The following is a 16,759-nucleotide window of genomic DNA, read 5'->3' on the forward strand; positions in this document are numbered from 1 at the left end:
GCAAACGAGGCCCGTTGGAACCGGTTCTATTTTTTTTTTTATAAACTTTCCAAATAATGCTGTGCATTTTTGGACGTATATGAATGGCTGCTGTAGTCCAATAGCCAACATCACCAAACCATCAGGGAAAACGAAGGACCCAAACGATTCACGCCGAACTTGCCGATTCATCGCAGGTCAGTTGAAACGGCACCGCGTACGCGTCGCACGTTATCGCTGCTGTTCTGGTCATCGGGTGTAAAGTCAGCTCGGTACTCGGTTGGGAGTTCGACGACTAGTGCAGTAAGCACGGATGTAGTAATGTCCGAGTTAGCGGTACGGCGGAACCCCGGTACGGACTTGGAGTGTGAGGATAACGACGCCCCCTGCTGGTCAGAATGGCTGTTTCGCACAGAGGTCACCCAAAGGTTTGTGATCATCATCCATGGACCGATACGTCGCGTCAAAGGCTCGCGGTCCGCGACTTGACCGTCGTCGCGTCCGGCTTATTAACGGCAGCGCTCGCATCCCTTGAAATGATTATGAAATGAAATGGCCCTCTTTATCACGAAAAGTATTCGTGTCGCGTTTGTACAAACGGATCGCCTTGTTGCTCGGAGTATGGAGCGGAGCTACAAGTTTGTGAATTAAACCCAAAAAAGGCGCAACGCTGAAATGCATTTCATTGCCTGCGATAAGGGTTTGACGCTATTCGCTTCCTGAGTGCGGCTTCAGGGAAAATTGCTTTTCGATAAGCTGGCTGGCGCCCCGGGATGTGGCGAAAGGAAAGGAGCTCGCCTGCACGAGCGAGCTGGCCTGCGAACGTCCAAAGCTATGCAGTCGTCCGCGAGCGAGCGGTCAGTACGGAAATGAGCGCAACTCCTCCGCTGACGTATTCAGGCGTGCGGAGCGCAGTTGATCGTTTTAAACTAACAAACGCCAGTTAATGTGATGATTGTTCTCCAGTCCAAAAAATAAAAGAATGCCCCCGAGAAAGGGCAGTCGATGCGTGTCATTACTAATTTGCATTTCCTAATAGGCTAGTTGTCCGCGTGTCTCTTCCTTTTCAGCTATAGGTTTGCCTAAGAATGAAATGGGAACCTCTTCTTTCACGAGTATCTTGTGGACGGTATTACGAAGCTGGCTGCAGTCGCTTGGAGTTCCCTCCAAAAGCGCTTTCCTGCGATTGGCGTTCGCGTCGAGACCTCACGGTTCATCCTCCCCTGATGAAATTAATGTAAATATGCAAGTGAAAATCGAGCACCGACTAACGTACGGCTTACAACTCACAGCTAGATAGTCTATTTATGAACTAACCCTAAAAACGTTTCAGTGCCTGCTTGATCTACAGTATATAGCCTATATTTGAGGAGTACGGTGTTCAGTGGAGCCGCGGAGGCCGACTCCGGTGGTTGTGGCCCTATGTGGGCGAGCTGGCTTTGTTCCCCCGTCAGTATTACCAAAACGCCCGCGCTGTGTTCGGCGACACCGTCGCGAGCCCCGGTCCGGTCTCCGCACGCAAAACGTCACGTTTGGCGGTCGCGATTCTGGCGAGTTGAGGAAGCGAACGGGACTTTCGGATTTGGGTCGGTGCGCTTCGCACTAACCCCCCGCGGGATGCGTGGCGAGAATACCTGGGCATTTCTCAACCATATACCTCCTCTCGGCAGATCCGCCGGCGTACGAGGCGTTCGTGTGAGGCGCGGGGTGGGGGGTGAGCGGATAGGGCTTGTGGGGAAGCTCGTGGGTTATTCAGGTAGACTGTAGATTTTTTTTTTCCTTTCATTTATATCAATATTGTATTTATTTCAAGAATCCCATACTTTAAATGGTTACAAAAACAACACAAAAAAGTTGTTCATCAGGAACCGAAGTGGATACAACATATTTGTGAACGCTTTGTTTACAAATAACCTTGAATACTTGATTATTTGTCAATAAAAATGGAAATAAATGCATGGCTTCACGTGTTTAATTCACGGGGTGCGTACGAACAATCCCGTCAACACGAAACCTCTCCCGAAATTTTTTCCCCCGATTTACCCGACCTCAAAACGTGAGGAAAATGAGCGTCGGAATAACCGGGATCAAGACTGTACGTAAACTGCAATGGCAACAACGGAAATGGACAGAGAGAGTGAGAAAACACAACCCTAACAAACAAACAAGTCACACGCTTAAACCACACCTCCGAGCTCATGTCAGTCACAGCACCTTCAGAAATAAATCTTAATCTGCTTTTGAGCTATAAAGAATTCCCTGGCTTTCCTGAAGCCTGAATTGTTCCAACACTCCTAGAAAACAGATTAAATATTTACAGCAATTGGAGTAAAATTCCTCTAAATTTGCACGACAGCCATAAACCAAAACGCATGTAGCTTTGTGGGGAGTCCAGCAGTCAGTAGGTTATTAATTATACAGTTTATTTTCTACATTATAAACAAACACACTGATACTGAGATGATGGGTTTCGTACCAGCCGCTTAGGACCATCACGTATACAAGGAATACAACAGCTTCATATCGAAGTAAAGTATTCCACAGAATATGTTCTAATGCTTTTAGTATTTTCTTTTATTAAAGGCCCCCCGTTTTGACATAATAATGCCCCTCTGTACCAGGTTGCAAAAGCGAGCAGCAGTGATGCTCACGGCATCCCAGCGGTACCATTTCCTCGGACCCAGATCGCCAGTACCGCCAGGTAGGCGGACTGCTCTGCGCGCCGGGTGACCGTTAAGCTCAGAACGCCACTCCTCATTCGTCACGGAGCTGTTCTTACTGGGCGCAGCCAAGAGCACGTTTGAAAACCTCACCTTTCGGCTGCGTTTCAAGTCGGGAGCGTATTCGAAACGGCGGGTCTGTAAATACGACAGCAGTCAGGTTGGTGAGAACGGCAAGACGGCAAAAGTGCTTTTTTCAGTACGTAACCGGTCTGCTCAGATGTACCAGTGGTTACCATCATTGTGGCGTACACTCTTATGGTTTACTTTTATATATAACCTGTCTTTTATACAAACATTTATATTACATTAAAAACATACTTTAATGTCTGACCCCTTTCACTTGGGTTTACAAAAAATAAATCCAGCATTAAACTGCAACTGCATTCGGGTATTTAGACATTTTATTTATATTTATTTATAAAAGCCCCTTAAAGATCTTAATATAACACTGATTCTTAAAAACCGGAAGCACACGTAGAAAAATAGACATAACGTCATGAGTCGTTACTGAATCTGTCGTGAATGTCGTAGCAGGACGTCAGGGCCTTGCGCACGCTGCCGCGTCCCTAGTCCTCTTGGGTCGGCGTCGGCGTCAGCGTGTGGCGCTGGAGGGGGCCGTATTTGGTTGCAACAGTACTGTTGCTGTGCTCCGTGGGGCGCCGCTCCCCGCGGCCCGCGCTGTGGGCCTCGCGGTCTGCGGGACGCGGTGGGGGTAGCCCTGTGCCAGAAAGAGGTCGTCCTCCTCCATCTCCCGCTCGCCGTTGTCGGGCTGCGGCGGCAGGTCCGAGCGGGGTCCGGGGCCCGAGCGCAGCAGGAAGTCGTGCCGGGTCTCCAGCTCGGTTAGGCCGTTCCCGCTGAAAACCAGCCCGTCCGCGTCCAGGCCCTCCTCCAGCTGCCGCGTCCACGTGTCCCCGGCGGCGGTCCTCCGCTCGTCGGGCCGCTCCTCGGGGATGTCGTTCCGAGACTCCGGTTTACCCCCGGCCGGTGGGAGTGTGCTCCGGGTCTCCGAGGTTGTGGGGTCAGGCGTAACGGTGGCGGCGGCGGCGGCGGCGACGACAGTCCGCGCCTCCTGAGCTGGGACCCCAACCCCGGCCCCGCTGGCCTCCTCCAGCTCAGCCGCCCCCGATCCCACCTCCGATGTGGGCTCAGGCTTGTCCTTTGTTGGGTTTAGTTTGTGAAAGTTGCTCAGCAGTGCAAACATACTATCTACATCCTTCCAGAAGTTAGTCCAGTCGTCGAGGCCGGGGCTGTAGTTGTAGCGCCTCTCGTACAGGCTCTCGTTCACGCTGTACAAATCCTCCAGCCCTTGCCAGTCGACGTCCTCCGTGAAGTTGGGCAACTTAACCCTTTCGTCCGTTCCATGCTGGCTGTCCGCTGGGGAGGGAGACAGAAGAGGAGGTATGGGTGGATGCGTGTCCCGCGGCCAAAGGGGACGAGCGCAGCACACGCAAATGCCCAGTCATGCAGTCATGCGGCCGCCGCGAGGGTCAAGGCCCGATGATTAGAGCCCCGCGCACGCCGCTGTGCAGCTCCGCGTTAGGCAGCAAACTCCACGCAAGCTTCTACTCTCTCAAGCGATGAGCAGCAGAGGTTTCCAGCAAGACTCCGGGAGCACAGCTGAGCCTGCGCTGTCGGCGTTTCTGTTTCGCGTTTTACAAACAGGTGTCCATGAAACCATTTTTATCCGTTTGTCCCCATTGAGCTAAAAAGACACTGCGAGCCAACAAAGGGTGTTAATGCGAAAACCTTGTTCTGAATGAAGCGAATATCCAGGGAAACCTGGAACCAGACAGAGACTGGAGAGATGCGATGCAGGAAATGGAAATGGGGAAGACACATGTTCCTGTGTGGAAAAATGAAATTAAACTCGTAGAGGGCTGAAAGGAGCGTGTATTTATGCGTGGAATGTTGCATGAGAGAGAACTGAACAGGTGAACATTCACGCAAGAGGTAAGATCTGCTGAAGCACCACGTGACAGACATCAGGGTGAAGCGCCGACTCCCTGCCATGGAGATCTTGGCAACAACTCCATAGAAAAGCAGGAGAAACCAACTCCTCCTCCCTGAACATCCTAGTGAAGTGAGACACTGCTCTGTGAATGCAAACTTCTGGATGCTTGAACTGGTAGGGCAAGAATAGTCTGCTGTATAAACGGGTAAAATATGGTAAGTAGATTAACATTGGGAGTGACTCTGGGCAAAGGTTTCAGTTGAATAAGTGGCACAAAACTACACAAATTAGAACTAACTGTGGGGAAATGACTCTGGGTTCTCCAGTCGTTGAGGACCTGCATTTCTCATGGATGGGTTATGCGACTGTAACCGAAATCTCGAAGAAAACGAGGTCACGAAAAGAACGATCTTGTCCTCATCTTGACTGCGAGAAGAGCAGGTTACAAAGACAAGCAATTTGTCCACACTTAGCTGGCACTTTTCTCCAAAGCCACTCACAACGTTAAGTTTACAATTACTTACCCATTTATACAGCTGGGTAATTTTACTGGAGCAATTTAGGGTAAGTACCTTGCTCAAGGGTACTAGAGCTGGAGATCAAACTCTTGACCTTTGGATCCAAAGGCAGCAGCTCTAACCCCTACGCTACCGGCTATTCTGACACAGCTAGATATGCACTGTAGCGCTTCCTGGGATTTGAGTCACAAATATATTGTAATAACCGAGTGAGCTGCCTAGCTACCGTGTCTCTTTTTTCAGCCACGAGTGATTGGCAGGACTTTTGCAGTTTGATATGACAAAACTGCCTCGAAACTCACAACCCGAACCGTCTGGCCGCGCTTACACCAAGATCTTAAACACATGGAGAGGAAAATACAGTTCATTTGAAAGATCCCTTAAAAGGACAAAGGAACTAAAAAGTAAATTATTCAAAACTGGACTCAACTAAAATTTTCAAAGAAAGAATCACCGTAACGCACGGAAGCTACAATAATTTTGCGTTTGTTGCTTTTTCTTACGTTGCAAAGTAACACGAAAGGGAACAAGGTGCCATCTAGCCATGTCTACCAACACTTGTGGCGGCTTCCAGGTGCATCATGCCCACTTGTTCAGGCGGTGGATGAACTCAGTGGTGTCAGGGTGCGAGAGGCAAAGTAAGAAGAGCACAGAGAGAGGGCAAAGACAGGGGTTCGGAGGTTAGTTTTGATTGGCTGAGAGACTCACGGGTACACAAGGCTCGGTCTCCTCAACTTTGACCACTTTCGGTGCCGCTGTAGCCTGGTAAGCAGGTACCAGAGACATAGGGTCACAAAGGGGGAAGTTGGGGTGGGCGGATGTGCCACTGCCAAGAGCGCTACAGACAGTTTACCGCTAACAGAAGGACACGCTAAGCTGAGGATGACTCCCAACAGTCAAATCAGACACACACACACACACACTTTGTGAAATATGAACATGTGCAGTGACAAAATGTGAAGTTATCAGACCAAAACATTTAACGTGAAGCTCACCTTGCTCTATAAAGTGCGCTAAAGCCTGGCGTTAGTTTCAACGTACGCGTTTCCCGAAGCAGCTTCGAAGGCTGAGCGCAGCAGGCGAAATGAACTGTTAGTCATCAGTAGGGTACGGCAATGAACGTACGCTGGAGGCTCAGCTCAGACATGCATGTGTTTGTGACGGTATGATCAGAAGATTTTAAAAGAGCAGGATTTTTCCTATTAGAATATACTTCTCCCCATTTAACGGAAAAATGTTCCCAGTGAAAACGACCAAGCACATTGTACAAAGGATGAAAAAAATACAGAATGACAAAAGATTATAGTGCAATTTATATGCAGTTTACTTTGTACACACATGCACGCACAATTTTTACGCATATTATAATTACAGCTACCAAATGCTTTTGTTCACCTAGGATGCAAGAATTCTTCTGTTACTCGATGGAGAAAAATCGGGAATTCAACAGTTTACGGCTCGTTCGTGCGAATATGAAAAAAAGTTTGCTTTCGAAATTGTTTCAGTCGCTTCCCTGGTGTAGTGAGGTAGGTCATGAACAAGGCTATTTTTGAGCTGTATTTCCCACTGAAACAAGACGCATGAGATGCAGCACAGAACAGATGTCATGGATGAGCCGGTTCCTGGCCGTGTCAGTCCTGCAGTAAAGGTGCTGCCCCTTCAGCGCCAGGGGCCCTACGGCCCTTAGTTACAAGACAGGTAAGCCGTGGTTAGAGACACACACCGGCATGCAACCAAAGCCGTAGCCGCAGACCGCGCTGTGATGGATTAGTGTGAACACGAGGCCGGCTCATGCAGTTATGGGAAAGCCACTGAAGAGAAGACAAAAAGGGCGAATACCTGTGCGGATCATAGCTTCCTCCATCTTTACTTCCTGATTAGGAAAATAAGAGCAATTTTACGTTAATGCTCAAAAATTGGTAAAAGGGAAAAAAAGGGGAAATAAAACGTTTAAAAATCACATACACATTGCAATTCCTCATGCACTGCTTCTAGTTCCTAGAAAGAAATGCATGGCGTTAGATGAAAAGATGTGGAGGAGGACAGAGGAAAGGGAGACGAAGGTTGGGAGGTTACGTTGTTGAGTCGTGGGATGCAAGTTCCGTGGCGACTTCCCCTTTGAAGATCATTCAATGACTGTTCACCAATGAGTCAAAATCACTGTAAATTCACAGCGCATCTTCCAAGGTTACCGAAACGCTGCTCGCCAGTTAACCTGTTTTGTGTTACACGCTCCATTTTATCCAACACCGGTGCAGGAAGCATACAGTTTCATTTCAAAGTATCCTTGAATGTTTCAGTCTTAGTGTACTTTTTGAAGACAGTGTCTTTACATTAAAGTCTTGCTTTGTTCACAGCTCCTGCAGAACGGTTGGTGCCAATGTGAAAAGTTTTATTAAAACGCTGTTCGGTGGTTGAGCTATCCAGAGCATGGACTGAACGTCAGGTCCAACGTGCAGTCACAACACGCACGGCGACATTGACGTGATGCCTGTGAACACTGTCCGCTGACTCCTTATTGCTCAAGGCATCATGGGAAATCAACCCTCAATCCCTGAGTGTGGGACTAATCACAGGACTAGGGCATCAGTAATATGAGAAGTGACATGAGGCAGAGCAGGTGAGTTATACCCAATTCACGGTAATAGCTTTTCACGAGATTAGCTAGTGCAATATTCAGCATGGCTCCTTTGACCATCTCTTACCAAACATATCTGTCTACACAAATTCTGTCTGTGATCAAAATAAGGAACGTAAGTTGATTTTTCTTACATTTTCGTCATGAAAGTATGTCTTATGGCTGTGGTCCACGCCAGGAGCTCCTTCCAAAATATGTGGTCTGCTCAAGTATCTCACTTTCCTTCACCGGAAATGGTCACATTCGACCTACATCATAGTTCCAATTGCAATGAATTCAGGAAGATTCAGTCATAGTTTATTATCTGGAAGTGAGACAGTTCTTCGTGACCACCACTCCTAAATATTGTAACATTCTGCCATTGAGCTTTATTTACATGCATCTCCATGTATTTTCTCAGTTTGCTAACTATCACTATGATGTTGCTGGTTAGAGGTGGTACTGGCAAACCCCTTGGTACATCACGTTAAACAATTGTACTGCTCAGCACGTTCTTGAAAAGCTTGGTAATCAGAAATCTGAATTAAACTCACAAAAGTACAACTATATAGAAAAAGCACAACAAATCTAGAAATATTTCCCAAGTAGGATGCAGAACAGGGTGGTGGAATGTCAAAGGTGGGATGGATGAGCACTCTGTAGCCCAGTGACTCAAGACAGCGTACATTTACACTAACTGTAACAGACCAGCGTGGCTTTCCCTGATCCTCAGAGTTGATGGTGGGGCTCAGAGAGACCACAGTGATACTTGGGATGGATTTAGGCTGAGGTGGAAGGTCAAATATCTCACATGCAGCATGCAGCATCAGTTGGGACTGAAATTTACGACTACTATTCACAGAAGGTTCAAGTTATTTACGGTTCACACTGATGAGTAGTATCGATTTGGGTGTAAATATTGCCAAATTGACTTGTCCTAATCTTCTACAATTTTACATAAAAAAAAAAAAAAAAAAAAAAAATCTACTGACAGAACGGTGAAACATTTTCATTGCTTCAGGCTTGGTCACTCTTTAACCCTCCCTGACCGTCTCTAACTTAAAGGCAGGATTTTTGGATAAACTTCAGTCCCACTGAAGGCTAGCAGGCGAACGGCAGACAATGCTTCAAACATTACCTGCTTCCTGGGCCTTAGGTCTTGGGTTGCACTGCTTGTGTCCCTGACAGCTGCGCATCTCCATCAGCTGGGCATGGAGCTGGTTGAGGACATCCCTCTCCACAGTGTATACCACGTTGGTCAGCTGAACGGGGATGCAAAATGTCTGTTATGGGGCACTGGCTTAACAGAGATGGGTGAATGGCATCACCTTGGCCACATTAAACCCCATTTATTATAATCTTCATCATCAGCATCATCGGGACAGCAGGTGGTACAGTTGCCTTGCAATCGGAATTCTGAATTCAAATCCCATCTTAGGCTGCAATACCTTTCAGTAAAGTACTTCCCCTCAATTTCTGTAGTAAAATGGCCAGCTATCTGAACTGGAATATCACGGTAAATGGCTTAACACAGAACTCTTAACATTATAAATTGCCTCGGACAAAGGCTTCAACTAAATAAATAAATGTAATTTTTTATTATTATCATTATGATTTTTATAATTATTATTAGTAGTAGTAGTGCTGGTGCTGATCTGACGTTTCCCCTGTTTTTGCACAGTTATAGAGATTGGTAGTTCATCGCAACAATTAACGTAAATTCTTAGGGTCCTGTACAAACACCTTTGAGGATTTAAATCTGTGCTCTGGAAGGATGCTGCTAGAACTTCCATTTGTTGTGTTCACTCAAACTGCTGTTGCCTGGACAACTCAACAGTCATGACATCTATGAAAGCAGGCTGCTACTGCTCACCTGGTAGGGGTCGCTGTTCAGGTCAAAGTATTCCAGGAAACCTGTGGCGAACTCGCAGAAAAGGGTGTTGTGTGTCTCGTTGATGGTCCGCAGGCACCAGTAGGTGTTGTTGTTGGAACTGGTACAGGCACAGAATGCTCCCACTGCAATCAGGGCAGGGGCGGGGGTTGCGGAAGCAGTCAGTGTACTGCTGGACATTCATCCGTACACTTTGTTTGCCTCTTGTTATAAGTGTGTTGACTTGGAAAGACCAGATGGCCAAGACATCAGTGTAGGAGACACACAATGTTACGGGGGACATATGAGCAGCCATGAAAGATGAGAGCAGCAAAGGTCAACGGAGCTCAGGGTGAATTGTGTCTTACCATGCTTCGGTGCGAAAGACAAAGCATGTCCATAGCAACAAATACAGAAAACGGTTGGAATGTCTGCCCGAAGAGCAATTGCGCATGCGTACGTGCGCGCATGTGCCAGCGTGTATTTCCATGTGCACGAGGAGCCTGCCGTACGGTTCCAGAAGGGCGCCGTCTGCCAGTGGTCGTTGTTGTGCGTGAAGCAGGTGAGGCCCGGTAGGCTGCAATCGTCACCCTTCCGCTGCCTCTTCTTCATCTTCCTCTCCTTCTTCCTCCTGCGGATCTCGTTGAAGAGCTGCGCCTTCCCATCCACCTCCTGCGCTGCTTCCCTGACGGACGGACGGACGGACGGACAGCCAATGAGACGACAGCCGTCCCACCCACCGCGACCACTGGGAATGACGCGTAATCATTTGACCTGATGTTATTCTCCAAATTAGAGAGAGCCCGTTAGATCAGCAGTCCATTTCATTCATTTTAAACTTAAATCTAACAAGGGGGCCTTTCCCTCCTTCCTTAAAACGCGCACATCTAAACTGCAACGGCTGCTTAAACAATAATTAAGCGATTCAGAGTTAAAGGAGAAAAGTGACGTAACTGTTGGGGTGGTTTCATTTTAAGAGCAGTTTGGTTTTCACAGAAACGGATCCGTTCAGCTCGTCTCTGTCTCTCACCAGGAATAATTACACTGCGGGCACCATTTGGTCCAAATAACCTCTCTGATTCCACACTGAGGCTGCAGTCCTTCGATAAAGCTGCTTTGAAAACCAAGCACATGTTCCGGTCGTCTGACCTGAGCCGACCCGACTCACTATTGTTCCCCCAAACACATCGGCAGATAAATTGGTATGGAAAATAACAATGGCTTCCAGATCGAGGCGCTGTGACGCGCTTCGTTCTCCATCAGGGTGTTCTGCTTGTCAAGCAACTGAGCCTGGATAGGCACCCACGAGAAGGTCTGGACAGAAGCCCTTGGCTGGCCTGGCTGGGGCCGCGAAGTCACGCAACAATCAAGGGCTTTCTGGAGAACAAACACCATCCCGGATCTATCAGTCACGCAAGGAGCAGGTTGCAGCTGTGGGGAAGCTGAAGCGTCTCTAGGTGGATACGAGAGCTCCAGGCTGTTCTCTGGGCTGCTGGCAGTCCGCAAAACATTTTATCATGAGTCTAAAATGTTACACCGGTCAAGCAAGGAATGAGATGCAGTAGAGGTGAAGACGCAGCTTAATCTCAGCCAGATGACGCATTTGTGGGAAGGCTATTCTCGGGATGCATTTTGTCTCGTGGCATGCTTTTGGTTTTGTGTTCAGGGAATGACGATGATGCTGATGATGACGGCGAGCAAGAGCCAAGCCACCACGCAGCTGCTCTTTGAGTAGAGACAGTCGTGCCTTTCCCAGTGGAAGAGGACAAGAAGTAAGAGGAGGAGAAGGGCTGATGGGACAAACCTCTTCTTGCCGCAGTCACACTCGTCCGGCCGTCTCCGTTTCAGGTGACCTCTTACTTCCCGCAAGTTTTTGATTTTGTCCTGGAGTGCTTCGATCTGCATTGGGAAGCACAGCAAGATTCATTGATGGGGTTTAGGGGTTGAGGTGGAAATTCAGCACGGCCATGCGAAGCAAGACGGATGGGACACCGCAGATGTCGCTCACCTCTTGGTCCACGTAGCTCTTGTGGTCCTTCCAGGCTCTAGAGGACTGGTAGATCTCTCTCTCGCAGTGCACGGTGTCATTCATCAGGATGTAGCATCTGGCCAGGGTCAGGAGAGGGGTTGACAAGGCTTTTCCCCATTATTAAAGTACTCATTTCTCTGTGGTTATTTGAAGCCTGGTCCTTGCGTTGCAGAGAAATCTCTCCACAGCCTCTATGCTACCTGCTATCCCATTTATAAATGTAGATTTTTGATTTTAAGATTCTTTTTTTTTTTTTTTTAAACCCAGAACAATTTTACTCATGTATGCTGTTGAGAAAAAGACCAAGTAATTACTGACAGCCAAAACAGTATCCAGCTGGGATAAGAACATATCTGGGCAGGAGAGCGATGCTGGCATCTCACAGCACCTGGGCCGTGCGATTTCACGTGGGTTCAAATTCTCGCTCAGTGTGGGACGTTTTTGTGTTCGTACCCTCCAGGTTCTCTGCTTATCTCCCGCAGTCCAAAAACGTGTGTCTCGGGTGAACTGGTGACTTAATTTCCCATAGTGTGCATGTGTATATGTATGCATGCGTGTCAGGTGTTCACCTGTGAAGACACGATAAAGAAAGTGGGTGGAGCATTGTCCCAGTGGGAAGCTGCTGGTTGAAGCATGGTTTATTAATGATGAAGCAGAAGAAACCCTGTAAAGCAGAAGTAGTAAATCCTGAGGCTGACTTGCGTGCAGAGGCTTGCGGCACGGACTCACTTGTGCGTGACTTTGACAGAGTTGGGGTAGCCCACGGCATTGGTGTCGTCTGCCAGCATTTCCTCCGAAGTGTCGTCGGATTCTAGGTCAAAGTCGATGTCGTCCCCCTCCGCGTCCTGCTCATGGTATTGCTTGCTGATGTTCTGCGGCCAGAGGGTGCCAACGTCCTCGGCCTGCAGGTCAATATCGTAGACACGGCCCTCAAACTCCACTGCAAGAGAGCGGGTTGCCCGAGTGTGGACAAAACGGGGCCGGTACCCTGAAAGAGGCACAGACCGGATGTGCTGTTACGTATCTCTCCTAGAACCCAACATGCTGGACTCTTCAACTTGCATCACGTCAGGCGATGGGTTGCGTCAACATTGCAGGTGAAAATCTCACCACTAGGTGGTGTCCCAACATTCAGCTTCAGTGTGCATTATGCCTTATGGGCATTAACTATGTTCTACAACACCTGTGAAAGCACATGCCACTTTACCATGTTACATCACCTTCCAAAGCTTGTCAAAAAAAAAAAAAAAGAGAGGCACAAGTTTTGCACTAAAATATTTTGTTATTCTTCACAAAGATAATTCCATTAGAACGTTTTTATCTGGAATAACAGCTCTTTTTCGGTGAGACCGCTTGCAGTCTTTACTGAGAGACAACATGTGAACAAGTACGAACTTAACCAGAGGTGTTCAGATGCTGTTGTGATTCATTCAGCTTTAGCCTAGTCTTCTCTTTGTAGACACACGCTTCTCTTTGTCGGTTAGACACAGTATAAAGGCTGCATAGCACCGCAGCTCGAGCAGGAGTAAGCTTCAGGGCAGACGAGACACGCTCTGATGAACGTGGTCTTCCACCGTGCCTCCTTGAAAAGGACGGCCACTTACGTGAGCCAGTGGGCTGGTGGAATGGGCGGTGCCCGCGGCGAACCCCGCGACTTCCCCGGAAGGACTCTCCGCAGTCACAGTGCTTCTCGAGGCCGTCATAACTACGACCGCGCAGGCTTCTGGTCCTCTTCCTCGATCCCTCCTTCAGCGTTCCTGCCTTGCACTTCTGGATGTGCCACTTGCCCGCGATGTCTTCCACACAGTGCCACTTCTGTCCAAGCGAAACAATATTTTTAATCTGCCATCAACTGCTCAACTAATCAGGCACAACACCCTGCCACCCCCAACTGATGTGCCACCTCCTTCTAGGATGAAGAACCTGACTTTCCATGTGTCTCCAGAGAAAAGTGTGAAAACTTGAACCTCCCTGAGTTCACCATAGTCTCCTAATAACAGGGGTCCAGAGAGACACCCATGAGGGTCTGATTTAAGAACCACAAAAGAGGAAAAACAATCCACATGGAATAAGATGAGGATCAAGAAGAAGAAACAGGAGAACGTCTTTTAATGAAAACAGAGAGCAGCGATGCAGCAGTCCCTTCACCAGCCATCCTGTCAGCATGTACCTGCACCCCCACAATGAGCCACAACGCAGGAATCAACATTGCCTTGATCTCTACGTTCTTCCTGTGACGCGACAGGCCTGCGATGCTCCTGACCGCAGCTCAGACGTCCGCTCACAGTGTGGAAAACCAAATCTAAACAATGGCCATACCACGCAGATGTCATTTCCTGTGGTGCCCTCCCATGTTCGTTGTTCCAGAGCTCAGCACAGGATTGCAGTTTGCGTGAGCCAGAGTACCTTTTGATCACCAGGCTGTCAGTCAGGTAGTCTTTTTAACCCATATTTTAATTTACCGGCAAGAGAAGTATCCATGAGAATTGGAGAGATGGGGATGGCTAGAGCAAGACGGTGGGGGGGGGACAGAAGCATCTAACTCTACGTCTCCACAAGCTCCTACATACCCTGCATACACGCATAAATCAAACAAACTCAAGAAATATGTCGGCTGCAGAAACAGGAATCCAAGCTCCCTGTTCCGTTTCAGTAGACGAAGCAGAACGAATCACCAACCAATCACACAATTATGCTGAACTGTGAAGAGTGCAGACCTTCTCCTCTATGAATCACTTCCCTGGGCAGGGTGACTCCAAAACACTGTGTGGCATTCTGTGAATTTCTCACCATACTTCTAGACACACAAACAGAGGTCTGAACTGTACACACACTGCGCAAAGATGGACTTCGCAGTAAAGGCTGTGGAACCTTTTCCACTTTCGCAGTTGAACTTCCTAGAATCATGTAAATGACATCCTTTGGTGTGTGTCTTCAGGTTGCTGCACTTTGGGACAGTTTTCACTCCACTCATCCCTGTTGTCTGCTAACAAATAAGGCCTGCAAGTTACTAGACTTACACACTGTACTACTGAAAAGCACACGCACGCTGGCCGAAGCCAATTGTCCCAAGTGGGGTCGCGGCGAACCGGAGCCTGACCCGGCAACACAGGGCGCAAGGCCGGAGCGGGAGGGGACACACCCAGGACGGGACGCCAGTCCATCGCAAGGCACCCCAAGCGGGACTCGAACCCCAGGCCCACCGGAGAACAGGACCTGGTCAAGCCCGCTGCGCCACTGGGCCCCCTATCTACTGAAACACACATGGATTTTTATTATCAATTAATTTCTCCGGTGTTACGTATCTCTCCTAGAACCCAGCATGCTGGACTGTTCAACTCACATCACAGACAAATACTGTTAGGTTTGCATATTATCCTAATTATTTAGTCATTTATACAGCTGGATATTTCTTCAGGGTAATTACTTTGCTGGAGGGTCATGATTGCAGGAGTTGCGATGTGATTCTGGTTCTTTAATTGGAAGTCAATGGCTCTAACTACTACACAGCCTGCTGCCCCTACCGTTTATTTTTCAGGGCTTAGTATCGCGGATGGACGTTAGCAATGTCTCGGCCAGGGTGGAAACACACACGCATTGCAAAAGGAGGTCCTCAGCAGGAATTATTAAAAGCTCTTTGTTAAAAGCTTCATTCGCATAAGCTTAGCTATTTAAAAAAAAAAATATTAGAAAGTATTTTGTTCTAACAAGCTTTAATCAAAATCGCACATCCTTATTCATGATACCCGAAGTTGTAAGAATTAGCATTTCTGAGGACTATTTCATTCCCTTCCACCCCAATTAGGGTCTGTCGAGCTCTGCCAACGACCCCAGATGAAAGGGAACCTCTCGTAGCCGCAGCTCAGATGAGCTCCTAAATTACGCTGCAGTCGTTGTCTGAGCGCTTTTCTCCAGGCAGCAGAAACAGGCAATTAACACCTCCATGCTCCTGGAGTTTTAAAACGCTCTGGGATCGCTGCCACAGAGACTAACCTTCAGCACATGTCGGGAAGGGAGGGGGACACAGGTGGAAGGATTTTACACCCTTTTAAATGCATTTAATCTAATGAGAGGGTGAGATTAAAGTCAGGCCACTCAGGACTGTCACCCTGTAGCAACAGCAAAAATCCAAGGTGGAACAACATGTAATACGTTTTTAGGCCCATTCAGCGACAGGTCAAACGAGTTGGACGCAGAAACGGGGGGCTTATAAAGATGTTTTAATGCACTTCTGGCCATTATAGCTCTCCTTGGTGCAGTGTGCTCCCTGTTGGCTGGGGGCTGTGTTTACCTGTCCAGGTTGTTCACATGGGGTCTGGAACTCTGCCTGCTGACACAGCTCCTTCACCTTCCTGTACTTGGGCAGGCTGTTGGTCTGCTGCATGCTGAGGCTCCCAGCGCCCTCCTCCTTCTTGCGGAGGATTTTGCTGTAATACACGGGGGGTTCACATGAGGGCTCCTGGCATTCAGCTGGCGGGGAAGCGGTCTGGGTGTCGGGATGGTCGGGGTTTTAGCCGAGCGCCGTGGCTGGGAGGCCCAGCGGTTAAGCTGCTGTGGATTTAGGTGCCAGGAAAGACTGGGCAGTGCACTCATATCAACCTGAGGTCGTGTCTGGGTGAACCACCTAACCTCTTCTTTGGCATGGACCCCCTTCCACAGCTTCCACTCTCAAGTCCCACCAGCACCCGCTACATTCCCGTAACACATTAAATGACAGGAAGGAAAGCTCACTCCTACTCAGATTAATCTGTTGCGTGACGGTTTATTGCGACGGCTACCATTTGGCCACTTGAGCGCGACGGAATTGGACGCAAGTTACCGGAGTGAATAGCCAGGGAAGGTATTCATACTGTTCACGAGGTCTAACTTTCCATTTTAGCGATTCTGTTTGCTGTATTTATGCCACTGACACATCTGGATGAGTCAAACTGAGGCCAAAGGCTGGACTGGGTGCCAGTCAATTCCATCTCATTCCATTGCACAAAATAACAGAACTGGCGGGAATTCCTAACCCTGTCGCTCACAAAGTGGAAACACCCTGAAGAGCATTCATAACCACATGCGATTAATGG

General features: G+C 48.3%; 2 protein-coding genes across 3 annotated transcripts in view; both read right to left on the reverse strand.

Moving 5' to 3' along the window:
* Positions 1-2,569: 2,569 nt before the first annotated feature.
* On the reverse strand, positions 2,570-4,158 carry LOC114911303 (uncharacterized). Its single transcript, XM_029254994.1, has one exon. The coding sequence runs from the start codon at positions 3,901-3,903 to the stop codon at positions 3,295-3,297; it is 609 nt and encodes a 202-aa protein (XP_029110827.1). The 5' UTR covers positions 3,904-4,158; the 3' UTR covers positions 2,570-3,294.
* Positions 4,000-16,759, reverse strand: part of sulf1 (sulfatase 1) — a 38,228-nt gene continuing 25,468 nt past the window's right edge. Inside the window, exons 10-20 of one of the 2 annotated variants that reach the window (XM_018754310.2) lie at positions 15,979-16,114; positions 13,292-13,502; positions 12,417-12,675; positions 11,667-11,763; positions 11,463-11,557; positions 10,171-10,343; positions 9,662-9,804; positions 8,927-9,050; positions 7,011-7,044; positions 5,880-5,933; positions 4,000-4,076 (exon numbers count right to left, since the gene is read on the reverse strand). In XM_018754310.2, coding sequence (XP_018609826.1) covers positions 4,043-4,076; positions 5,880-5,933; positions 7,011-7,044; positions 8,927-9,050; positions 9,662-9,804; positions 10,171-10,343; positions 11,463-11,557; positions 11,667-11,763; positions 12,417-12,675; positions 13,292-13,502; positions 15,979-16,114 — 1,360 coding nt within the window. In that variant the 3' untranslated portion in view covers positions 4,000-4,042. The remainder of the gene's footprint in view (positions 4,077-5,879; positions 5,934-7,010; positions 7,045-8,926; positions 9,051-9,661; positions 9,805-10,170; positions 10,344-11,462; positions 11,558-11,666; positions 11,764-12,416; positions 12,676-13,291; positions 13,503-15,978; positions 16,115-16,759) is intronic. The other variant, XM_018754311.2, reaches the window with a different exon arrangement.

Source organism: Scleropages formosus, chromosome 9 (assembly GCF_900964775.1).
Source record: "Scleropages formosus chromosome 9, fSclFor1.1, whole genome shotgun sequence".
Classification (NCBI taxonomy): domain Eukaryota; kingdom Metazoa; phylum Chordata; class Actinopteri; order Osteoglossiformes; family Osteoglossidae; genus Scleropages; species Scleropages formosus.

Bases quoted from the DNA above. Each gene is read 5' to 3' on its own strand.
- LOC114911303 (XM_029254994.1), bottom strand. From the start codon at position 3,903: ATGTTTGCACTGCTGAGCAACTTTCACAAACTAAACCCAACAAAGGAC.